Source organism: Girardinichthys multiradiatus, chromosome 20 (assembly GCF_021462225.1).
Source record: "Girardinichthys multiradiatus isolate DD_20200921_A chromosome 20, DD_fGirMul_XY1, whole genome shotgun sequence".
NCBI classification, from domain to species: domain Eukaryota; kingdom Metazoa; phylum Chordata; class Actinopteri; order Cyprinodontiformes; family Goodeidae; genus Girardinichthys; species Girardinichthys multiradiatus.
Window position 1 is genome coordinate 24,129,350 of NC_061812.1, and position 20,460 is coordinate 24,149,809.

A 20,460-nucleotide genomic window follows, 5' to 3' on the forward strand; every position below is an offset into this window, starting at 1 on the left:
GTAAGGAAAGATTTAATTTATTTACAACATAAGAAAAAACAAGAAAAATACTCTGCAGTTGTGAAAAATAGCATACTAAGATAGAAAGAAATGTTCAACTGAGTGGGGTGAATTAAAACAATGTACAAAATGTGCATGTATGTTTGTGCATAAAAAAACAACAGCAGACTATTTAAAAGAAATGAAAAACTGCAAATAACAGCAGGGATGTAAACACTGAGTTTGTTGGGAGCAGTGATGGTTATAAAATCTAACAGCTGCTGGAAAGAAGGATCTGCCATAACGCTCCATTGTGCACATAGGATGCAACAGTCTTTCAATGAAGGAGCTCTCCAGTTCCACAACAGCTTCATGCATGGGGTAGGAGACATTGTCAAACGGTGATACTATTTTGCTATACTCTTTCTGTCTCTCACCACCTGCATTGGGTCTTTATCCTGTGACAAAGATGGTTTCCCTAATCAGCTTATCTAGTTCCTCTCAGACTTAGATAAACTGCTGCTCCATCAAACTACACCATAGATGATGGCTGATGCCACCATAGAGTAAGAAAACGTCTTCAGGAGCACCTCCAAACCTCCTATACTCCAGAAGATCTGTCTCCTTAGCAGTTATTCTTCTTTAAGTCTTTGTGTGAAGATCATCAGTGTTGTGACTCCAGTCCAGTTTATTAAGGTAACACCCAGGCAGGCCCTCCATCAGGGTGGATTAAATGGCTCTGTTGTCCTGGGCCCAGGATAAGGGAGGGGTCCAGTCTGCAGTGTAAAGCCAGAGTGGAGCAGACGAAAGTGATGCGGAAGCACCTGCCCACCTTGGAGGGGAGAGACACAGTCAAGCTTACAGCTTAATTTACCTCCATCATCACAGAGTAGAGGTGATATGATACTGAGGAAATCTGCTTTTGTCTTGGTCCCACTCTGACCAGATGTTATCTGGAGAACTAGTCTGGATTATAAAAGTTAAGATGCTAAAAAAGTTATTTGTTGCAGATAAAACATTTTGTGCTTATAACGAAACATGGGCTGGTATGAGATTCTCATGGTATGACAATCTTGAGTCAGATTACCATTATTCCACCGTTAACAATATAAACAAAAGAATTTAACAAAAATGTAAAATATGATCCACGTATTTTTACTTTCAGCAACAATTATTCCTATGATTATATTGTTATATTGTTTGATGCACAGGCTTTAAATAGTTAAATTAAGCAGCGGTTTTTAAGGGATTGTTGTGCTGAATTTTACATTTGTTACTTTGATAGAAGTCTCCAGCCCAGCCTTATCTAGAACCCAACCTCAAAATATCTGAACTGTCTCTTGAAGAATAAATGCTTTTGCTTAGATTGATACATTTTTGCCTATGTTACAATGTATAGGGCTGTGTACTGGTGTTGCATTCAGTGTCAAATTTGACTTTTTTTTTATTTCATACTGATGGGGGGGCACACCAGTAAGAGGCCCCTTTCTGTATTTATTAGATTTTTTATTTTGCTATTGTTGTTATTATCATTATTATGATTATTATTATTGTTATTATTATTATTATTATTTTAGTTAATAGACTGATTTAATAGTTTAGATATTCTCAAATTCTGTTTGATTTACGTCTTAATTTTAAGCTTGTTTATATTGTTCTTGACTTGATGGGTCTCCGTCTTCTTGTGTTAAAACTTTTTTAGAAGCAGCACATAAAGAACAGGAATTCCAGATGGGATTTATGTTGTACACAGTATGATGATGGCGGAGGAAAGAAAAAGTGGGTCAACGACGCCTCTCATGGCAACTTCCATCACACCAGTTTCTTAAAAAAAACATTACCACTGACGTTTCTTGCAAGAGGGACAGCAAAACAAGTCCTGCCATTGTACCTGTTAACTATGCATGTATGTACTCATGGCACACCACAGGAGTAACAGAATTGGAGATCTGCTTTGTAAAAATTATTTGCTTTTTTATAAATCAGAATGCATTAATCAGGCATGATATATTATTCCACAGTGTGAAGCAGAAGGTATAAGTAAAATAAAATGATGAATGGTTGACAGGGAATGTGGTTGTGTAGGACCTAGCCCTTAGCCATTTGACTGCTTCATCTTGTAAGAGTTGCTTTTTTCATTTTTCATATTTATGACTGAACAATTTGATATATTTCAGATTACATTAAACCTGACAGGGTGTGTGCAGCTGCATTGTGTACGTTAAACAGCTTGTATAAATGTTTGTGCTCGGTGTACCCAGTAACTTTCAAAGCAGAGGTCGGCTTTTGTTTTGTCTAGCATGTGTTTTGTTGAAGATATGAGCAGCTTGACCACGAAGGCTGAGCTCCCAGACTTGTTTATCTCTGGACAAAAACTGTTCTCCGGCTTCCCTTTTAATCATCTCTCACTACAAATGAGTCACATTCAGCCTGGAGTCAGATGTCAAACATTTTTGCTTACAGCATTGGAAAGGGCTTTTATCTGAAGCTTGAAAATACACACATTGGTTGCATGTGTACAAGAGGTGAAAGACAAATTTAGTTTCAGTGAGCTGTGTTATGAAGCAGATTTAGCTTTTAAGCGTGGATATGTTTAACACCCCCCAAAAAAGGAAAGAGCCCAATGGACTGCTTGGCCTGTGTCCCTTGAGCTTGACATTAATCTAACTATGCTCTTTTTCTTGGGAGTGAAGTGGGGAAATCGATAGATGGACCACCTGTTCACTCAAAGAGTGCTATGACAAATGAAAGTGTGGATTTTTTTTCCCCCCTCGGGGCTCCTCAGGGAGGTCTTTTCCTATAATGTATTAGGTTGTCGCTGAGGTTAGATTAATTATACATGGCTTACAAATCACACCTTAGAAGGGTATACGTTTGCACAACCAGCACTAAGAGCATGTGAATAAGTATTACTGTGGGCATACAGTAAGGAAGATAAAAGCTCCAATGAAAGCAAGTAAAACGTAGGAAATAGAAGAGTGTCGGATGAGTCAAGACTGATCCCTCGACCCAGGCAGAGCCCAGGAGCTAAATGCAGTGCACTATAAGAAACACATGAAGAAAATGAAAACTAGCAGCACGCACACAATTCTGAGGTGTTTTAAAGAGAAAATGACCAATTTCAGTACATGTGTATATGAAAAACAAGGTGAAACTATAGATGTAACACACAGAATTGAAACGTAACACATGATCAGGGATATTAGGGTTTTATTCCCAGCTCTGTCTCATCTGAAAGTCTCGTGAAGCAAGCCCTGTACCCGACAAACATTGCTCATTTCAGCTAGCTACTCTATGCTCCATACAACCACGGAAGATTTAGGTCATTCTGGCTCATTCTCTGGCATGTCATTAGAGAAAATGCCCACATTTTTGAAAGCACGAGTTTTTAAAACCTCGACATATCTTGATACTGGTAACTGTTCCATGCCTACATTAAAACAATTTTACCTTAATAAGAGTGATGGGTGGCGAACGGTCAAGCTCTGTTTTTTTGTGACCAGAAATATTTCCAGCTGGCTGAATTTATTCTTTTTCTGAACTGAGGGAGAGGTAAAAACTGGAATTTACCCAAGTTAAGGGCATTCTAGTTGCAGGTTGAAAAGCCAGCGGGCTTAACTCATTCTTGTTGTGCTAACTATTTGCAGCACAAGCCAAAAACAATGCAGTTCGCTCCATTTTATGTACTCAAGCACTGAAGGACTATACTCGTAAATAGATGGTTGTACAGTATGATGTGTGCCAGTATCTTTATGCTTAAATGTCACTGCATTTTATATGTGCAGCAGACAAACTAGATTTTAGGCAACTTAGTTGTCATTCCTAATGAAATTACCACCTTACAATCTCTTTACATTCTACAACTTTTTAAGCAGCATTAAACAGGAAGTGTTACAAATTACAGGAATAGAGAGAGTCTGAATGCATTGTACTTAAATAAATAGCTAGCACTTATTGCAGTCCAGGCAGGTTTTAGCAACATGCATATTGTGTATAGTGATATTGTGATAACAATAAATTTGCACTACATTGTGCAACCCTAATTTCAAATAAGGGACTATTTAGAAACCTTTCCAAGGAATTCCGTTTCAGATCAGAAACTCCAAAAATCTGACTTTGGAGCAAATAAAATGCACTATTTGCTCCATATAGCCTGAGAATTCTGGTCACTCTGGTACTTTCTGTAGCATCTCTTTAAAATGGCTTTAAACCGTACAAACAATGTTGAATAATTTTATTAGGTTTGAAAGAAAAACTATTTTAATCTTTTTTTTTTACCTTGATACTGAAAACTCTGTGATCAGTGACAAACATGTCTACAAAAAGGACGAGAAACAAAGTAACATGAAATTGTTGAAATATCACAAGTGTATCAGGGTAGAAAGACTACTGGGTGGTTTAGAACAAATAATATGTGCACCATTGTCTAAATCACCCAACTTGTAAAACAATGCTTTATTCAAGCATGAGTATTGCTGTTGAGCCAATAAACATTGTATATTCATGGTTCATTCCATCATACATAGAAATGTATAAAATAATTACGTATTCATTAAAAATCTAATAAACTCCATCTGTTTTTCACATTATTGTTAAATTTTAATATTGACTATTACACTCGAAAATATATATATCCACTCGGCTGTATTAGTATTAGTATACACAGTTATTTATATTGTAATAAATGCCTTTTTTCTCCACCAAATTATAGCAAATTTCCATGAACCTTGGTCAGTCATCTATTGTGAAACACGTTTTATTCATTTGCTGAATAATACTAAAGTGACTTTTAACTCTTCATGCTCTTGCTCTCTGAGGAGCCTAGGAAAAAATGAAGATAGATAATTGTCTGTGATAGAAGTGTGAACATTTATCTGTTGACAATGAAATTCTGCGGTAACACAGCGGTGAAGGAGAAATATATTTGCCTTTCATTGATATGACATCTCTGCATGCTGAAACTTATTTTTTAGTAGTTCTTTAGTCTTTGCTCTACATTTTGTTATCTTGGGAAATCATGCCAAACCTGACTTTGTTTTTCACCTTTGCTGTTTAAATGGGACATGGAAATGCAGAATGGATTTAAGGTTTTTTTTTTTTTTTTTTGTGCTCACTTTGTGCTGAAAATGAAGAAAGGGGGGGGGGAACTGGCTTGTATAAACCGACTCGAGATTAAAGAGCGATTCTGGAGATGTGAACAGCACGTTCCTGCACTTTTCAGAGAGCTCAAAGATTTGTCAGACCACCTGTCTGTTCTTATTTAAATCAACATTTTCATCTTCGGCTGTGGGTAAATTTTTTTTTCTCCAACGCGGGGAGTTTGTCAGCCCGCTCCAAACCTACATTAAGAAAATAAGTAATCAGATGGTACAGGATTCCTTTATTGACTCCTATGGAAGTATATAATTGAACTTCAGGTTTTATAAAGTGTGCTGTTAACAAGAACTGGTCACATGAGCCATTCTCAGTGAGTAAATGAAGCCTAAGGGGGGCAGCCTAATGGCGTAATGTAGTTAATAACATCTGAAGGGTGATGAATGGCCAGTCCTCTTTCTTGCTGAGTTCTCAGACAACAAATTAGTTCTATTAAAGGCTGCAGTTAAAGGAACTTTGAAGGAAGCTGATTAACTGAAATTATTTCGATTGAGTCTTTTTAAACCTGGTTTGGGCCTGAACAGTTTGTTTAAATGAGACTTATCCTTGATTATATGCTTATTTACTTATTTAAATTCGTTGTCAGCACAATGAATTGTGGCTCGCGGTGCCCTGTGATTTTCCTTTAAAAAAGGAAAAAAAAGGACACCCCAGCCTTTAATTAAATCAACATCCAGGTCCTTTTTTTCTTATTGCCAATTAACTTGGTTCAGTGACATGAAAGGCTTTTTTTCAGTTTACAGAGGCCTGACAGGAGGATGATCGACAGCTCCAATTGCTACTTTTAGAATCATTTGCTGATTTCGATCAGTGCCATCACAACATGACTGCCTTGAAATGAAAGAAGTCGGGGTTTTTTTGTTTGTTTTGTTTTTTTGAAGGGGGGAGCTAGTACCATGACAGGTATATGATATATTCTATGTATAATGTGTTTTAAATTATTTTCAAGCTTTGTTGTGAAATAAGAAGCAATGTTGTGGGTGATTAAAGGTAATTGGGAATCATGATTAGAGGCGTATCATTCTGTTAGATCTTAGCACGCGGGGGCATTCCCCCCAGTTTTTCCTATCTCCTCGTTACTGTGTCTGTGAGGACGGTCGCCCTAAGGAATGGGATGCTGTATTTCTTTGGCAGCCTCCTGGAGTGGTAGCGCGCACACAAAAAAGAGTGACACAGATTATGAGAGATTTATAGGAGTGATAAATACTCCCTCTTTTCTGCCCCTCAAAACAGCTTTTCATCAGCTTCTCAGCAGTGTGTCCTGGTGATTGATGAAGAGACTGCTCCTTCTCCTTGTCCACTACTAAAGCTGTTTATGCTCTGTTTCCCCATCCCAGATGCAGATCTACCTTTACAATTCAGACGACTTTGACAGCCTCAACGCGGCCATCAAGGAAAGACGTATCATTGCTGCCATGGCCGTCTTCTTTGAGGTAAAGTATCAGAACCAAAGGTCCAGGGTTGGCTAACAAAATCTGGAAATACTGACCTGAACTGGGCTGTTTGTCCAAACTGCATCAACATTGTATTTCCAGTGCCTTGTAAAAGTGTTGAATTTGAATTTTTTTCATACTGTATCAGATTACAACAATGAACTTCAAAGTATTTATTGGGAATTTATATTATAGAGCAACACAAAGTAGTGCATAATTGTGCAATGAAGGGATAGTGATACGTGGCTGACTACTTGATGCTGCCACCATCTTGTTTTATTGTTAGGAATGTTGTGTTCATTGTCAGATTTCCAGCACACATTCCGGCTTTTTCCTTTTTCCAGAACATTCAGTTTTGGTCTCAGATAACTAGAGCACCTTTTTCCATAAGTTTGCTGTGTATCCTAAAAACGTTTAAACTACACTTTTATGGCTTTTTTCAACTATAGCTATGATCTTGATAGTCTCGTAAGGTCCAGATTTATACATTTCACAGCTAATAGTGTGTTGTTGAAGTCCACCTGAGTTTTGGATCTCGGCAGCTCCTTCAGAGTTGCCTCAGGCCTTTTGGCTGCTTCTGTAAATATTGCTCTCCTTAGGATATTGTTTTCTAACCTAACTCTGATTTAAACTTCACCCCAGCTTTACTTCTAACCTCTTTGCTGTGTTCTTTGTACTTCATGATGCAGTTTGTTCTCTAATGAACCTTTGAGCAGTATTTATACTGAAACGAAACCACACAGGTAGGCTGTATATTCTAACCGAGTGACTTCCCAAGGCAGGTGGTTGCACTGGAAGGTAATTACGGGTCTCAGAGTAAAGAAGCTGAGTACAAATCCACATAAAATGATTTATATTGTGTTAGATTTGTTGAACTAACACAATAAATGTTTTTTTTATTTCACATCTACAGGTCCTTCTCAAAATATTAGCATATTGTGATAATGTTCATTATTTTCCATAATGTCATGATGAAAATTTAACATTCATATATTTTAGATTCATTGCACACTAACTGAAATATTTCAGGTCTTTTATTGTCTTAATACGGATGATTTTGGCATACAGCACATGAAAACCCAAAATTCCTATCTCACAAAATTAGCATATTTCATTCGACCAATAAAAGGAAAGTGTTTTTTATACAAAAAACGTCAACCTTCAAATAATCATGTACAGTTATGCACTCAATACTTGGTCAGGAATCCTTTTGCAGAAATGACTGCTTCCATGCGGCGTGGCATGGAGGCAATCAGACTGTGGCACTGCTGAGGTCTTATGGAGGCCCAGGATGCTTCGATAGCGGCCTTTAGCTCATCCAGAGTGTTGGGTCTTGAGTCTCTCAACGTTCTCTTCACAATATCCCACAGATTCTCTATGGGGTTCAGGTCAGGAGAGTTGGCAGGCCAATTGAGCACAGTGATACCATGGTCAGTAAACCATTTACCAGTGGTTTTGGCGCTGTGAGCAGGTGCCAGGTCGTGCTGAAAAATGAAATCTTCATCTCCATAAAGCTTTTCAGCAGATGGAAGCATGAAGTGCTCCAAAATCTCCTGATAGCTAGCTGCATTGACCCTGCCCTTGATAAAACACAGTGGACCAACACCAGCAGCTGACACGGCACCCCAGACCATCACTGACTGTGGGTACTGGACACTGGACTTCTGGCATTTTGGCATTTCCTTCTCCCCAGTCTTCCTCCAGACTCTGGCACCTTGTTTTCCGAATGACATGCAGAATTTGCTTTCATCCGAAAAAAGTACTTTGGACCACTGAGCAACAGTCCAGTGCTGCTTCTCTGTAGCCCAGGTCAGGCGCTTCTGCCGCTGTTTCTGGTTCAAAAGTGGCTTGACCTGGGGAATGCGGCACCTGTAGCCCATTTCCTGCACACGCCTGTGCACGGTGGCTCTGGATGTTTCTACTCCAGACTCAGTCCACTGGTTCCGCAGGTCCCCCAAGGTCTGGAATCGGCCCTTCTCCACAATCTTCCTCAGGGTCCGGTCACCTCTTCTCGTTGTGCAGCGTTTTCTGCCACACTTTTTCCTTCCCACAGACTTCCCACTGAGGTGCCTTGATACAGCACTCTGGGAACAGCCTATTCGTTCAGAAATTTCTTTCTGTGTCTTACCCTCTTGCTTGAGGGTGTCAATAGTGGCCTTCTGGACAGCAGTCAGGTCGGCAGTCTTACCCATGATTGGGGTTTTGAGTGATGAACCAGGCTGGGAGTTTTAAAGGCCTCAGGAATCTTTTGCAGGTGTTTAGAGTTAACTCGTTGATTCAGATGATTAGGTTCATAGCTCGTTTAGAGACCCTTTTAATGATATGCTAATTTTGTGAGATAGGAATTTTGGGTTTTCATGAGCTGTATGCCAAAATCATCCGTATTAAGACAATAAAAGACCTGAAATATTTCAGTTAGTGTGCAATGAATCTAAAATATATGAATGTTACATTTTCAACATTACATTATGGAAAATAATGAACTTTATCACAATATGCTAATATTTTGAGAAGGACCTGTAATCCATGCACTAATTGTGTTAGTCTATCACATGTAATGTCAACAAATTACATTAAAGTTTGGGGTACTATTGTGTTAAAATGTAAAAAAACTTCAGGGGTTATGGATACTTTTGCCAGAAACTGGAATATTCACATTTTATTCCATATATTCATGGTCTTGCTCAGAAAAATCTAAAACAACTTTTACAAGTTCCAGAATTTCCTCTCGTGTGTCACACTCAGTTTGTCCTTCGGGATAAATTACTAACATTTCAGTTAACTGTGCTAACCTTTGCTTCATACTAATTAGCTAATTTCAGAATGCAAACAAGCTGCGTAAGACACATCTGGGACATATATACATCTTCAAGAACTCACCAAATACTGCACGCAGACATTAGCATTCAGCTAGTGCAAGTGTGGTCTACACAGCAGCACCATGCAATATGTTAAAACATCCTCATGCATAAAGGGTTCATTTTCCTACCCACAGTTCAGTTTTCTCAGTGGAATTGCTTCACTCTTGAGGAAAACTTCTTTGTAACAGCTCTGCCTCCAGTTGCTTGGAGCACTTATGGCAAATGTCCTTATGCTGAGGCTTATAAAACACCTGTATCTGCATAAATAGGGTTTATTACTTGTTAAAAGCTTGAAACTGAAGAATAAACTCTTAAGTCTCTAATGACTGATATTAACATTCACACATCAGCTTAATGCCATCTAGCCTCCCTTATACCGCTGCATTTCTGTAGGTTATAAATTGAAATCATTATTCTTAAGCTTAATTAAATCTTGTTCAGAAAAGGATTTATTTTGCAGAACAGAAAGTGTCATTGTAATCATGCTAACTTAAAAGTGAGAGAATAAGATTTTTTTTAAACAACCACAAATCCTTTAATGCAGAGTTCATATGAGAAACATCGGTGTTCATTATTATCATCATTATATTACAGCGAACACTGTTAAGCAAGTTATAAACCATTAATACATTTAGTGACTTGATTCTAAGCCATAGACTCAAATCTTCATCCTAGAAAGAGTAACCGTCTGATGCAAACTTAAAGGGTTGTAAAATAAATCTATTATAGGAATTTATGTGAATGCTGTTTTATGGATTTATTTTGGTTTTATTTTTTAAACAGCATTACGTTTCTATTACAGACCAATTTACTAAATTTGAATATTATTAAAAATTTTACTAATTTCAGTAATTCATTTCACTAAGTGAAACGAATTTTAAATATAGATGAATCACACTCAGATGTTTCCATTTCTCTCTAATAATTGAGATGATTTTCTGCTTACAGTTAATGAAAACATGACTTCTAAGATTTGAATATTACATCAGACCAATAAAAACTATTTCTAATACAGAAATGTGGCCTTAATGAAAAGTATATTTAATACTTGCTTATAGGTTCTTATTTTCATAAACTACTTTTAATCTGATAATCAATCCTCATAGGAATGCATATTCCAATTTATTGAATATGAATGTTGGTAGTACCTGAAATTCTTTACATAGTCTGTTCCCAGTACGTGTTTCACACAGGAATGTAACTGGTGGTGCACAGCCTCCTACCAAAATAATCATCAGCTTCTTTTTAAGTACCTGCCCAATAAAACATCCCAACAATTTAAAGGTTTATATAAAAAAAAATAGCTTTCACTTAAACTGCTATGATTTTTTTTGTGATTGGAGTTGTTTTAAGACGGTAGAACTCTGCTGTGTTAGTGGCTCCTCTGAGACCAGCCGTTGGTCTCAGCCTCTGGCTCCAACTAATCTGGATTTATGCTAAATGAACACTCCAAGAGCTGCATATAAGATATTAACACCTTATAACTTTTTAACAGAATTTAAAAAATTCTAAACTATCCCTTTAAGGCATGAACTTGAAGTTCTATTCATATTATTTCAATAACGGAAATAATAACATCTTTAAGATCAATCAATTATAAAAATGTGAAATAAATTATCTTTTATCTTCTGGTTGTAACCAAGAAAAAAAAAACAATCTATTCAGCTGCCATTCGTTTACTTAGTGTGTGAAAAATTGTTCAGTAGATACCACAGATTGTCCCCCTGGCACTCTGGACCCATCCGCTTTTGATTAGTAAGAATGGTCCCCATTATTGTTAAGTGTAAAAGCACCTCTGGGATTGTTTGAACTGTTAGAAGAGGACTCACAACTTGTGAGCCTTCTTCTGTGTTACGCTAATTCCTATTAGCATTTTCTTTACAAGTATTGGCAGCTGATCAATGCATGCCTACATTCAGCCTAATGGTATACCGGTGAGGGTCAGAAATCTGGCAGAGGGAGGCTGGAATGGGGGCACAGGTGTTTCGTAATGTAGGTCTGTTCTCAGACAGTGATGAACCGCGTGTGTGCGAAGACCTAAATGCCTCCGCTGGGTCCTGACAACCCTATTGCTTACTGCAATTAGCACCACCATACACAATTTGCTGAATAGCAGTTTACAGTGTGAGGGTTTTTTTTAAGCAGGCACACACACATTGGCTCTGATTTACCATTTCTAATCAATGACGAGAGTTCTTGCTGGGCTCCCCAAAGGCCTATTAAAGGCCTCTAAGGTGTGCATATTATCCACATTCAGCATTCAGTCCCACACAATTATTCTCCTCATACTGACCTGAATTAATGTTGTGTAACTGTGGGGGGGATTGGTCCCCACGTTCCAACACTGTTTTGTCCAGTCTTGTCTCTTAAGTAGGACATTGGAGATATTTATTGGGTAAAGACAATTGCCAGTCACTCCCAACAATTAAATGTAAGGTGAACAAATCAGAAAGGAACCTTCCTGAGGGTTTGCATGAAAATTAGAGCTCTGAAAAGATTTTTATCTCATAAAATTTAAAGAGATTCTTGGAAAGGTTTTGGAAACAACATTTCCAAAACCTTTCCAAGAAAGGTTTTGGAAATCTAAGCTTGTTTACACATTGGTGTTTTTGCTGTTAATATTCCTGACACATTTCCTGTGGAAGGTGAAAGACCTATCCATCTACTAAATGTTTGTTATTTATCCCAGAATATGTACCATGTTAAAAGAATCCTCACTTCATTATTCACCATAAATGTTCATTTGAGAATTGCAAGCAAATTGTGGTTTTGTAAAGCATCCTGCTGTGGATGAAAAAGCTAAAATACATAAGTATTTTTTATCTACATGTTTTAGCTGCTGCTAATTATTCTAGGTTAACCAATAGGAGAGGACAGTGTGGATAGCAATGCTTTTTCATTATTTAATAACTCATCTGTCAGATTCTTCTGAACTGCCGATCAGAAATCAGATCAAACAGTCACCGCTCTGCATGTAAGTCTGTTAGTGTTGCAGCTCAGGCTCCTGTTAAGTTGAAAGCGATAAGTGTTACTAGCTCCGAACTAGTCACGTTTCTACTGCAGAATTTCACAAAATATTCAGAAGTGTGGGAATTCATGCGTGACGCTGACACGTTCAGTTGCTGTTATATTAAGGGATGTGTGGTGCATGTGTGAGAGCGGTTATACACAGTGTTCCCCTTCAGTTCACTGCTCCAGAGGGTGGGTGAACCACACCAGTGGTGGAGCTAAACCCTGATGGAGATGTTAATGTGGTTTGATGAGTATTGTTCTCTAACTTGGGGTTTACGGTTCCTTTCAGCAGTATTTATACCTCTTAAATGTTTTCACATTTTGTCATGATTGCAACCACAAACTTCAGTGTTTTTTATTTGGGATGTTTTGCTATAGATTAACTCAAAGTAGTTCATGTAAAGTAGATAAAAACTATACAATGTTTTCTTTTTACTTTTGTTTTTCAAATAAGAATCTTTGAAGTTGATTTTTGTTCGCATCAGCCCCCCACAGAGTCTACATTTTGTAGAATCACCTTTTGTTACAACTAGAGCTGCAAGCCTTTTAGGGTATGCGTCTACCAGCTTTGCAAATCAATGACATTTTCGCCAATTCGTTTGCAAAATAGCTCATGTTCTGTCAGGTTGGCTGAGGCCAAGTCTTGCCAGGTTTTGAATTAGTCCAGACTATTATAACTCATGAATGCTTTGATCTAAACCATTTCATAGTGGCTATGGCTGTATATTTAGGGTTGTTGTCCTGCCGGAAGGTGAACCTTTGGGTCAACCATCAGGAATCTTAAGTCTTTTCCAGTTTTTTTCCCTGTATTTAGCTCCATCCACCTTCCCATCAACTGGGACCAGCTTCCCTGTTTTTGCTGAAGAAAAGCATCCCTACAGCTTGAAGCCACCACCATGGTGTCACAGTGGAGAGGACATTCTCTGGCTGATGTGTTGTTAGTCTTCTACAACTATAATGTTTCGCATTTAGACCGACGACCTCTTTCAGTGTATTTGGTGTCCCCTCCATGGCTCGTAAAAAACCTACAATGTACTTTCAACGTAGGCTTTCCACAAGGCCAGATTTGTGGAGTACACAACTCATGATTATCCTGTCAATAGATTAAGCTGTGGATCTTTGCAGCTCCTCCAGAGTTACCATGGGCTTTTTGCCAGGTTTTTCTGACTTTTGCTCTCCTCAACCAACCTGTCATTTTAAGAGCCAAATATATTGCTAGGTTTCCATTTTTCAGATTAATAATAGAATATTTCTCTGTGGGCTGTTCAGAGATTTGGATATTGTTTTATAACCTAATTCTGCTTGTTTTTGAATATTTGAATAAAGGGGGCTGAAAATCAATGCACTCCACACAGATTTGTTTGGGTAAAACCATGTATAATTTCCTGATCATACACTATTTTGTGTTGATCCATCATATAAAATCAAAATTAAATACATTTAAATTAGTGATTGCAATGTGAAACAAATGTGGATCTAGATGTTTATCATAATTTCCTTAAGGTAGAGGTGTACTTCTATGTATTTCGTGTAGAAATATAGATTTTTAGTCCAACGACATACACAGGCAATATGTCAGTTTGAAACAACAAGTAAATATGTAAAAAAATAAATAAAGATATTATGGATTTTTTTTTTAAATATAGACACTGCAGTTCCAATGTAAAACAAAGACTTTTTATAGCACTGCAGCTGGAACAACTTGTGCTTCGGCAGACACATATTGTGCTCCTATTTTCATTATTTCTTCATTTTGGGCTTTGTTACATCATGAAATCTTCTGTAGCTCTATTGCTATCTCACACCTGGGCAAGCATGTTTTGCACTTGCTTAACCTGTAAATTTTACATCACTGCAATGGTTCCTCACAAAATACCACCTAATAAATCACGCTGGCAGAGAACATCTGAGAATGTGAACTGCCTTCATTAGAAAAAGTGAAACTCTGATAAACTTGGAAAGCAGACGCACGACACATCAATGTTCTCGCTTTAAATATTACATAAATATGAATTATTACACTTGCATTTTAAGTAGTGTGTTAAGAGCTAGATCTCTTACTAAGTCATTTTGATACTTCTGTAAAGCTAATCCGAGTCTTGCATGCTAATTTTGTATCCATTATGCATTTTGGGCTGAATATGCTGAGGCACATCATCTGAAGTACAAAAATTGTGTAACTGTCCAAACACTTATGGTCTGGACAGACTGCCTGCCTGCACGGCTGCTGCTGTTTGCAAAACTTACACTTCTCACTGCGAGGAGACCCACTACAGTCTGTTACCATCGCAAACTCCAGTTTCAGATGCTGTTGTCAAAAACCACACACTAACAGCAGATGACGCAGCACAGTTTCCCAGTCATTTTAAAGAAACAAGAAATAAATGCATAATTTGTAGCTAGGCTGTATGGTAGTTAAAATTATTATATTTGCAGCAAAAGCAAATGACTAATGATCAGTTGGTTAGATCATATTGTGAACACTGATTATCGCTTCATCATTGCACCTGTTCGTGTGGAGGATACATTAGGCAGCAAGTTTTTTTTGACAAAGTTAATGTGTTAGAAGCAGGAAAAATGGGGGAGTGTAAAGATCTGAGCCAGTTTAAGAAGGGCTAAATTGTGATAGCTAGACATTTGAGTCAGTGCTTCCCCAAAACTGCAGCTCCAATGAGGAGTTACCATTCTGGAGTGGTTAGTGACAGCAACGGGCACATGAACATTTCATCTGGACCACAGTGGAATGGAAGAAGGCCATTTTCTTTATCATCACATAAATGTTCTGGTTCGTGGATGTTCCGTTGCTGGGGAACACATGACACCAGGATGCACTATGCGAAGCATGCAAGCTGGCAGAAGCAGCGGGATGCTTTGGGCAGTGTTCTGTTGGTAAACCGTAGACCCTGTTATCCCTGTGGATGTTACTTACACACATACCCTCTACCTGTATTGTTGCAGACCATGTACACCTTTTTAATGGAAGCAATATTCCCTGAAAGCTGTGGCCTTTTTCAGCAGAATAAAAGCAAAACATGGCTCAGGAAAGTTTGAGAAGCACAACATTTCTAAGATCCCAGTCAGAATAACGGTCTGATGTAAACATAAGGGAAAACAGTAATACATAATTCATGGGTTTGCAGATTACACTTGTCAGATCTCAATCTAGCTGAGCACCTGTTGAATGTACTGGACAAACTAGTACGATGCATGGAGGCCCTACTTTGTAACTTACAGGACTGCTAATATCTCTCCTCCAGATACCGCAACACATATAGAATGGTCTAATGGAGTCAGTGTCTCGACTGGTCAGAGCTATTCATACAGACAGAAAACAAAACAAGACATTATAAATCAGGTGATCATATTGTTATGCTTGATTGGTGTGTATTGTAGAAAAATGATAATGTGCAAAGTTTGTTGTTTAAAAAAATAATCTGTAAATTCTAATAATGCATTCACCCAACTTCCATCTCACCTCATCTGTTGATAAATGTGATAAAGAATTTTGATCTATGGAGTTTGGCCATAAAATGACAAATAAGCAGCTGTTACTGTGCTGGGAAAATGGAACCGTGTACCAAAAACTTTTGTAAAATGATTAAAAGCCAGAAATATGGCTTTCTCTTGTGACGTAAAACTGTACAGAGATCATCATCATAGAGTAAATGCAGCTGTCTTGAAGCGAGACTCCAGGCACTGCCTCCAAGCTGTAGCAATTCATTGGTTGACAGGTTTGGTGGTTGGATTACATCATTCTGCAAACAGAAACCAGTTGCACCCATGCTTAGGACCTCAATATTTATACATGCAAATAAAAATACAGTTCTTTATTATGTACCATTATAAGAACATCTTACAGCGATTAAAAAAATAATGCTTTAAGACAGATTTTATTTTGCAATAGCAACTCTTTAATAAACCAATCTCACCCAAAATGTATTACAGGCACAATATACATACAACACAGGAAGTAGATGGTATTACGGGTTATAATACATTTTATATGTTGCTTTTATGCCTTCTCCCTGTATTTTGATTGTCATTTTAGTTCTTTGTTTAAATTACTATACAATTCTCTTAATCCTTTTTCATAATCCCCTTTTGTCTTTGGACATTTTCTGCAGCTTGGACAAAAAGACAACCCAGCTGTGGACCCAATCATCCAGGGATTGAAAGGAGTGGTGCACCATGGTAAGTAATGAAAAAGCAACCTCATGCAAAGTTTGCTTCATGTAAAAACATCAGTGTTTCCGTGAAGGTAGATTAATATGTAGAGAAAGGATTGTTGTGCTTTGCTTCTCTGAAATATTTGTATTTATTTTTTTATATGTTGTCATGCCTCATATCCAAATCTCCTTATCACAAAGCATTACAGTTGGAATTAAATTTGTGTGGGATTTTCAAAAAGCAATCGACCTTTACAAAATCCCTTTGACATTGCTTCGTACTTGACAGCGGCTGATCCAAGAGGTACATTTCTCTAGCAATACGGATTCCGACATGCTCGCAGAAAGCTAAAATTGATGTTCTTGGAATCAGCTACTTAAACATAATTTTCCACATTACACACACACATATATATATATACCGTAAATTCCAGACTACAGAGCGCACCTGATTAAAAGCCGCATGCTTTAATTTTAGAAAGAAAACCAATTTTGTACTTGTACAGGCCACACCGGATGTTAAGCCGCGGGTGTTCCACGTTGCAATATGATTTAAACAGAAAGATATTACACATGAGGAATTTTTAACTTTTAACTTAATCCGTATGGTAATATAAACAAATGCATGTTGCAAATGCTTTTTTTCGAACAGTGGCTAACACGACTACCTTTAAATATACGTACGTTATCAGTAACACAAATTTTGTTGCTAATGCTTTTTTACTGAAAAGTGCACGAACAACACTCCAATACTGCAGCCTAAGAGGTCAAAAGTCATTGATCACCTTCTTCATCTTCTTCCTGCGCACTGAAACCATTAAAGTCCTGTTCTTCAGTGTTGAATTGAACAGCCTCAGGATCTCGTCACTCACTTCAACCTCTTCGTTGACGCTCTCACTTGAGCGCATCCGGTCCCCTTAATAACGCAGCAGTCCAGCCTTTCGAAACCCGTTGGTGATTTTCCATGTTGATGAGGTTGAATATAAATGTCTGATTTACAATACCGGTAATTTAATTGTGAAAGTGCTCTTGATTTATTGCACAAGTTCATTGGACTTCTTTGAACTACTCATCAATTTGATTGGTCTACTGTTACCAGGCAAAATGTTTTTGGTGGCATGAAAAAAAACATGCATTAGCCACACCGTTGTATAGGCCGCAGTGTTCAAAGTGTGTGAACAAAGTAGCAGCTTATAATCTGGGATTTATGGTATATATATATATATATATATATATATATCTATAGATAGATATATAGATAGACACTAAATTAGTCTTACCACAAAAAAACAAACAAATCTAGTAGAGTGTAACTTTAAAAGCAGAATAAAGTTTCAAGATGCTGCCTATCCCTTGGTAGGAAACCTCTGCAGGAGGAGACCTCCGCAGAGTTTCACTCATGAACACAGAAATATTAATTACATCTGAACCTCATTTAGAAACCCCCCAGTTTCTGTCTTATATATCCTCTCATGGACTGTGGCTGCTGCAAAGCCTCATACCCGCTTTAACTATTAATGTTCTTTGTTATGTGCTGTGGCATGAGTCTTAATGACATTGCTCATTCCATAAAGTTTCTGCTGCTGGGCTGAAATCACTGTATGCATATTTACTGCAGATTGAGGCTCAGTGTTCGGCTCCTTTTAAAACCTGATGGCGACGGGGATTTTGCAAGCCTTACTATACACTTGCAAGGAGCTATACGTTTGGAAGCATGATGCAATTTGTCCACCCTCATGACCTGTTTCACTTGGTGGATTCTGATTAAAATTTGAAAGGAGATGGATGTTTGGTGTTGGACTTACAGAAACATGTTTGGTGCTTGATAAAGACAAAAAATATGTTAGAGAAAAGCCTCTCAGGCTACCAGCACACATTCTAGCCCCAGGAAAATAAAATAGGTCACTTAAAATTGAAGCAAATGCAATAAAGAAAACTGACTGTTCACTGATTAGTCTGCCATCGACTGGGATACTATTTCTGTTGCAATTTTGGTTCACTGAGGTGTTGAAGCCCCTCTTTTCTTTTGTTTTGTAATAGGCATGGGCCGGTACATGATTCTGATCACTTTTAGTGAAAATGCCATAGTGTTGTTAACACAAAAGTGTTGCAAAACGTCTGACATAGTCTAACTGCCTTTATTTTAAACAACAAAATAGCTATTAGTCATACTGCTGCTGAAATGACACAACATATTATATGTTACAGCATTTATTTTATCATTTTGATTCTAATATATAACCTTAAGCAAAGAGCCAGTAAATTAAATGATCAGTTTTCAGTGATATTCACTGGTACATCTGCTTGGGTAGAGCCTACATTCAGCAGCTTAACAGATACGCCGCGCTTAGCTTGCCAACTGCAGTTTAAAACAGCGTTGCCTTACGAAAAGAGGTGTTGGCCACTCTCTTAAGCCCCTCCCAGATCATAGGTCTGCAATAAACAGATAGTTAGTTTTCACACCATGGCTGTTTGTGTTCTTTGTGATTCTGAAATATTTCCAAACTGCAGAAGGTCTATTTCCTTTTAGCAATAAGAAAGGGTAGTAGCCAGCCTTTAAGCCTGTTGAATGGCACGGACCTATGGAAGAACCTATGAAGCCCTCTTTGGAGTTGTGCACTTGAGTTTGTGTAAAGTATGAAATGTCCTGGCTAGAAAGACGTGTCTTTGTTCTTGTAGCCTCAAGTAAAATAACACATTTCTCTGTTCTTGTGGAGAATGTACAGGCCCTTAATACATTAATGCCGGCAACCGGCCCGTGCTTGCTCTGTAGCTTCAGGAAAATAACTTATTAAACACATCAGTTAGTTTATAAATCTATGTCAACTTCAAAAAAGGAAATTATCTTGATATTATCTTGAAATTATCTTGAACTTTAATGCTATATTTTCTGTCTGACATCATTGAAAGCACTTTATATTGTCTGACATTTATCCATTCACAGATATACAATAACTGTCCATCTGTGAAGGGCTTGTGCCTTTAGGAGCATCTTTTGGTTCACTGTCCTGTTCAGGGATATTCTGCTTTATGCAAGGGTCAGGGACTGAGCCCTGAAAATTGGTCGACAACCTGCTCCATCTCTTGAGCCAAAGCCTGCCTGGCAGGATTCTGTGCTGTGCATATACACAGATGTTTGTTCTAGCACCACAGAATCCCATTCCCCCAGCTGACAAAGAGCTTGGCATGGATGTTGCAGCTTTTTGGACTCCCTTCCTGCTAGCTGCTAAATGCTTTTTGCCTTCTCCCCTGTTAGGTTGGTTGCTTTTCCACTAGCTCGTTATCCCACAGTCATCCATCCATCAGCATCTCGGCGGCCCAGGAGCGATAGCGCACGTACGCTGTCTGAAGACAGGGAGAAGAAAGGCCGTGCATACTGAGTTTGACTCAGAGAACAGATGAGGCATAGGGGCAAGGCTTCCCGTGCCTCTGTTGTTTGAATGCAAACCACACCCTGAACCTCTGTTTCTTTAAAGATAAGGCTATAGGCAGTGAAAGATTGGATTTGACGTAAATACAGCTTTATTTATGCTCCTCTCATCATAATTCTAGGAAAAAACAACCCGACCACAGAGCATATTTGCAGGAGATAAAGCCATCTTCCTCTAGAGGTTTTTTTTTCTCATTTGTTTGTATTTTTTCTGCCCAGCTTTGCCAGGTTTTAATCACACAATAGAACAAATCTGCTAATCATAATGATCTGTCTTAATCCCTGTGGCCTAGCCACAGTTGTTACATGGAGCAGCGCACGCTGCCACCCAGCCACAGATCAGCTGTCAGGGCTGGCCATCTTATCAGACTCCCCTGCTTTTGCTCTTCTCTCAGCCCATCTCACTACAAAGATCTGGCTGGGAT

General features: G+C 38.2%; 1 protein-coding gene across 1 annotated transcript in view; it reads left to right on the plus strand.

Annotated features, from left to right (window-relative positions):
* LOC124856368 (receptor-type tyrosine-protein phosphatase gamma-like) overlaps positions 1 to 20,460 on the plus strand; it is a 176,313-nt gene that overhangs the window by 118,714 nt on the left and 37,139 nt on the right. Inside the window, exons 5-6 of the mRNA XM_047346722.1 lie at positions 6,471 to 6,566; positions 16,564 to 16,630. Coding sequence (XP_047202678.1) covers positions 6,471 to 6,566; positions 16,564 to 16,630 — 163 coding nt within the window. The remainder of the gene's footprint in view (positions 1 to 6,470; positions 6,567 to 16,563; positions 16,631 to 20,460) is intronic.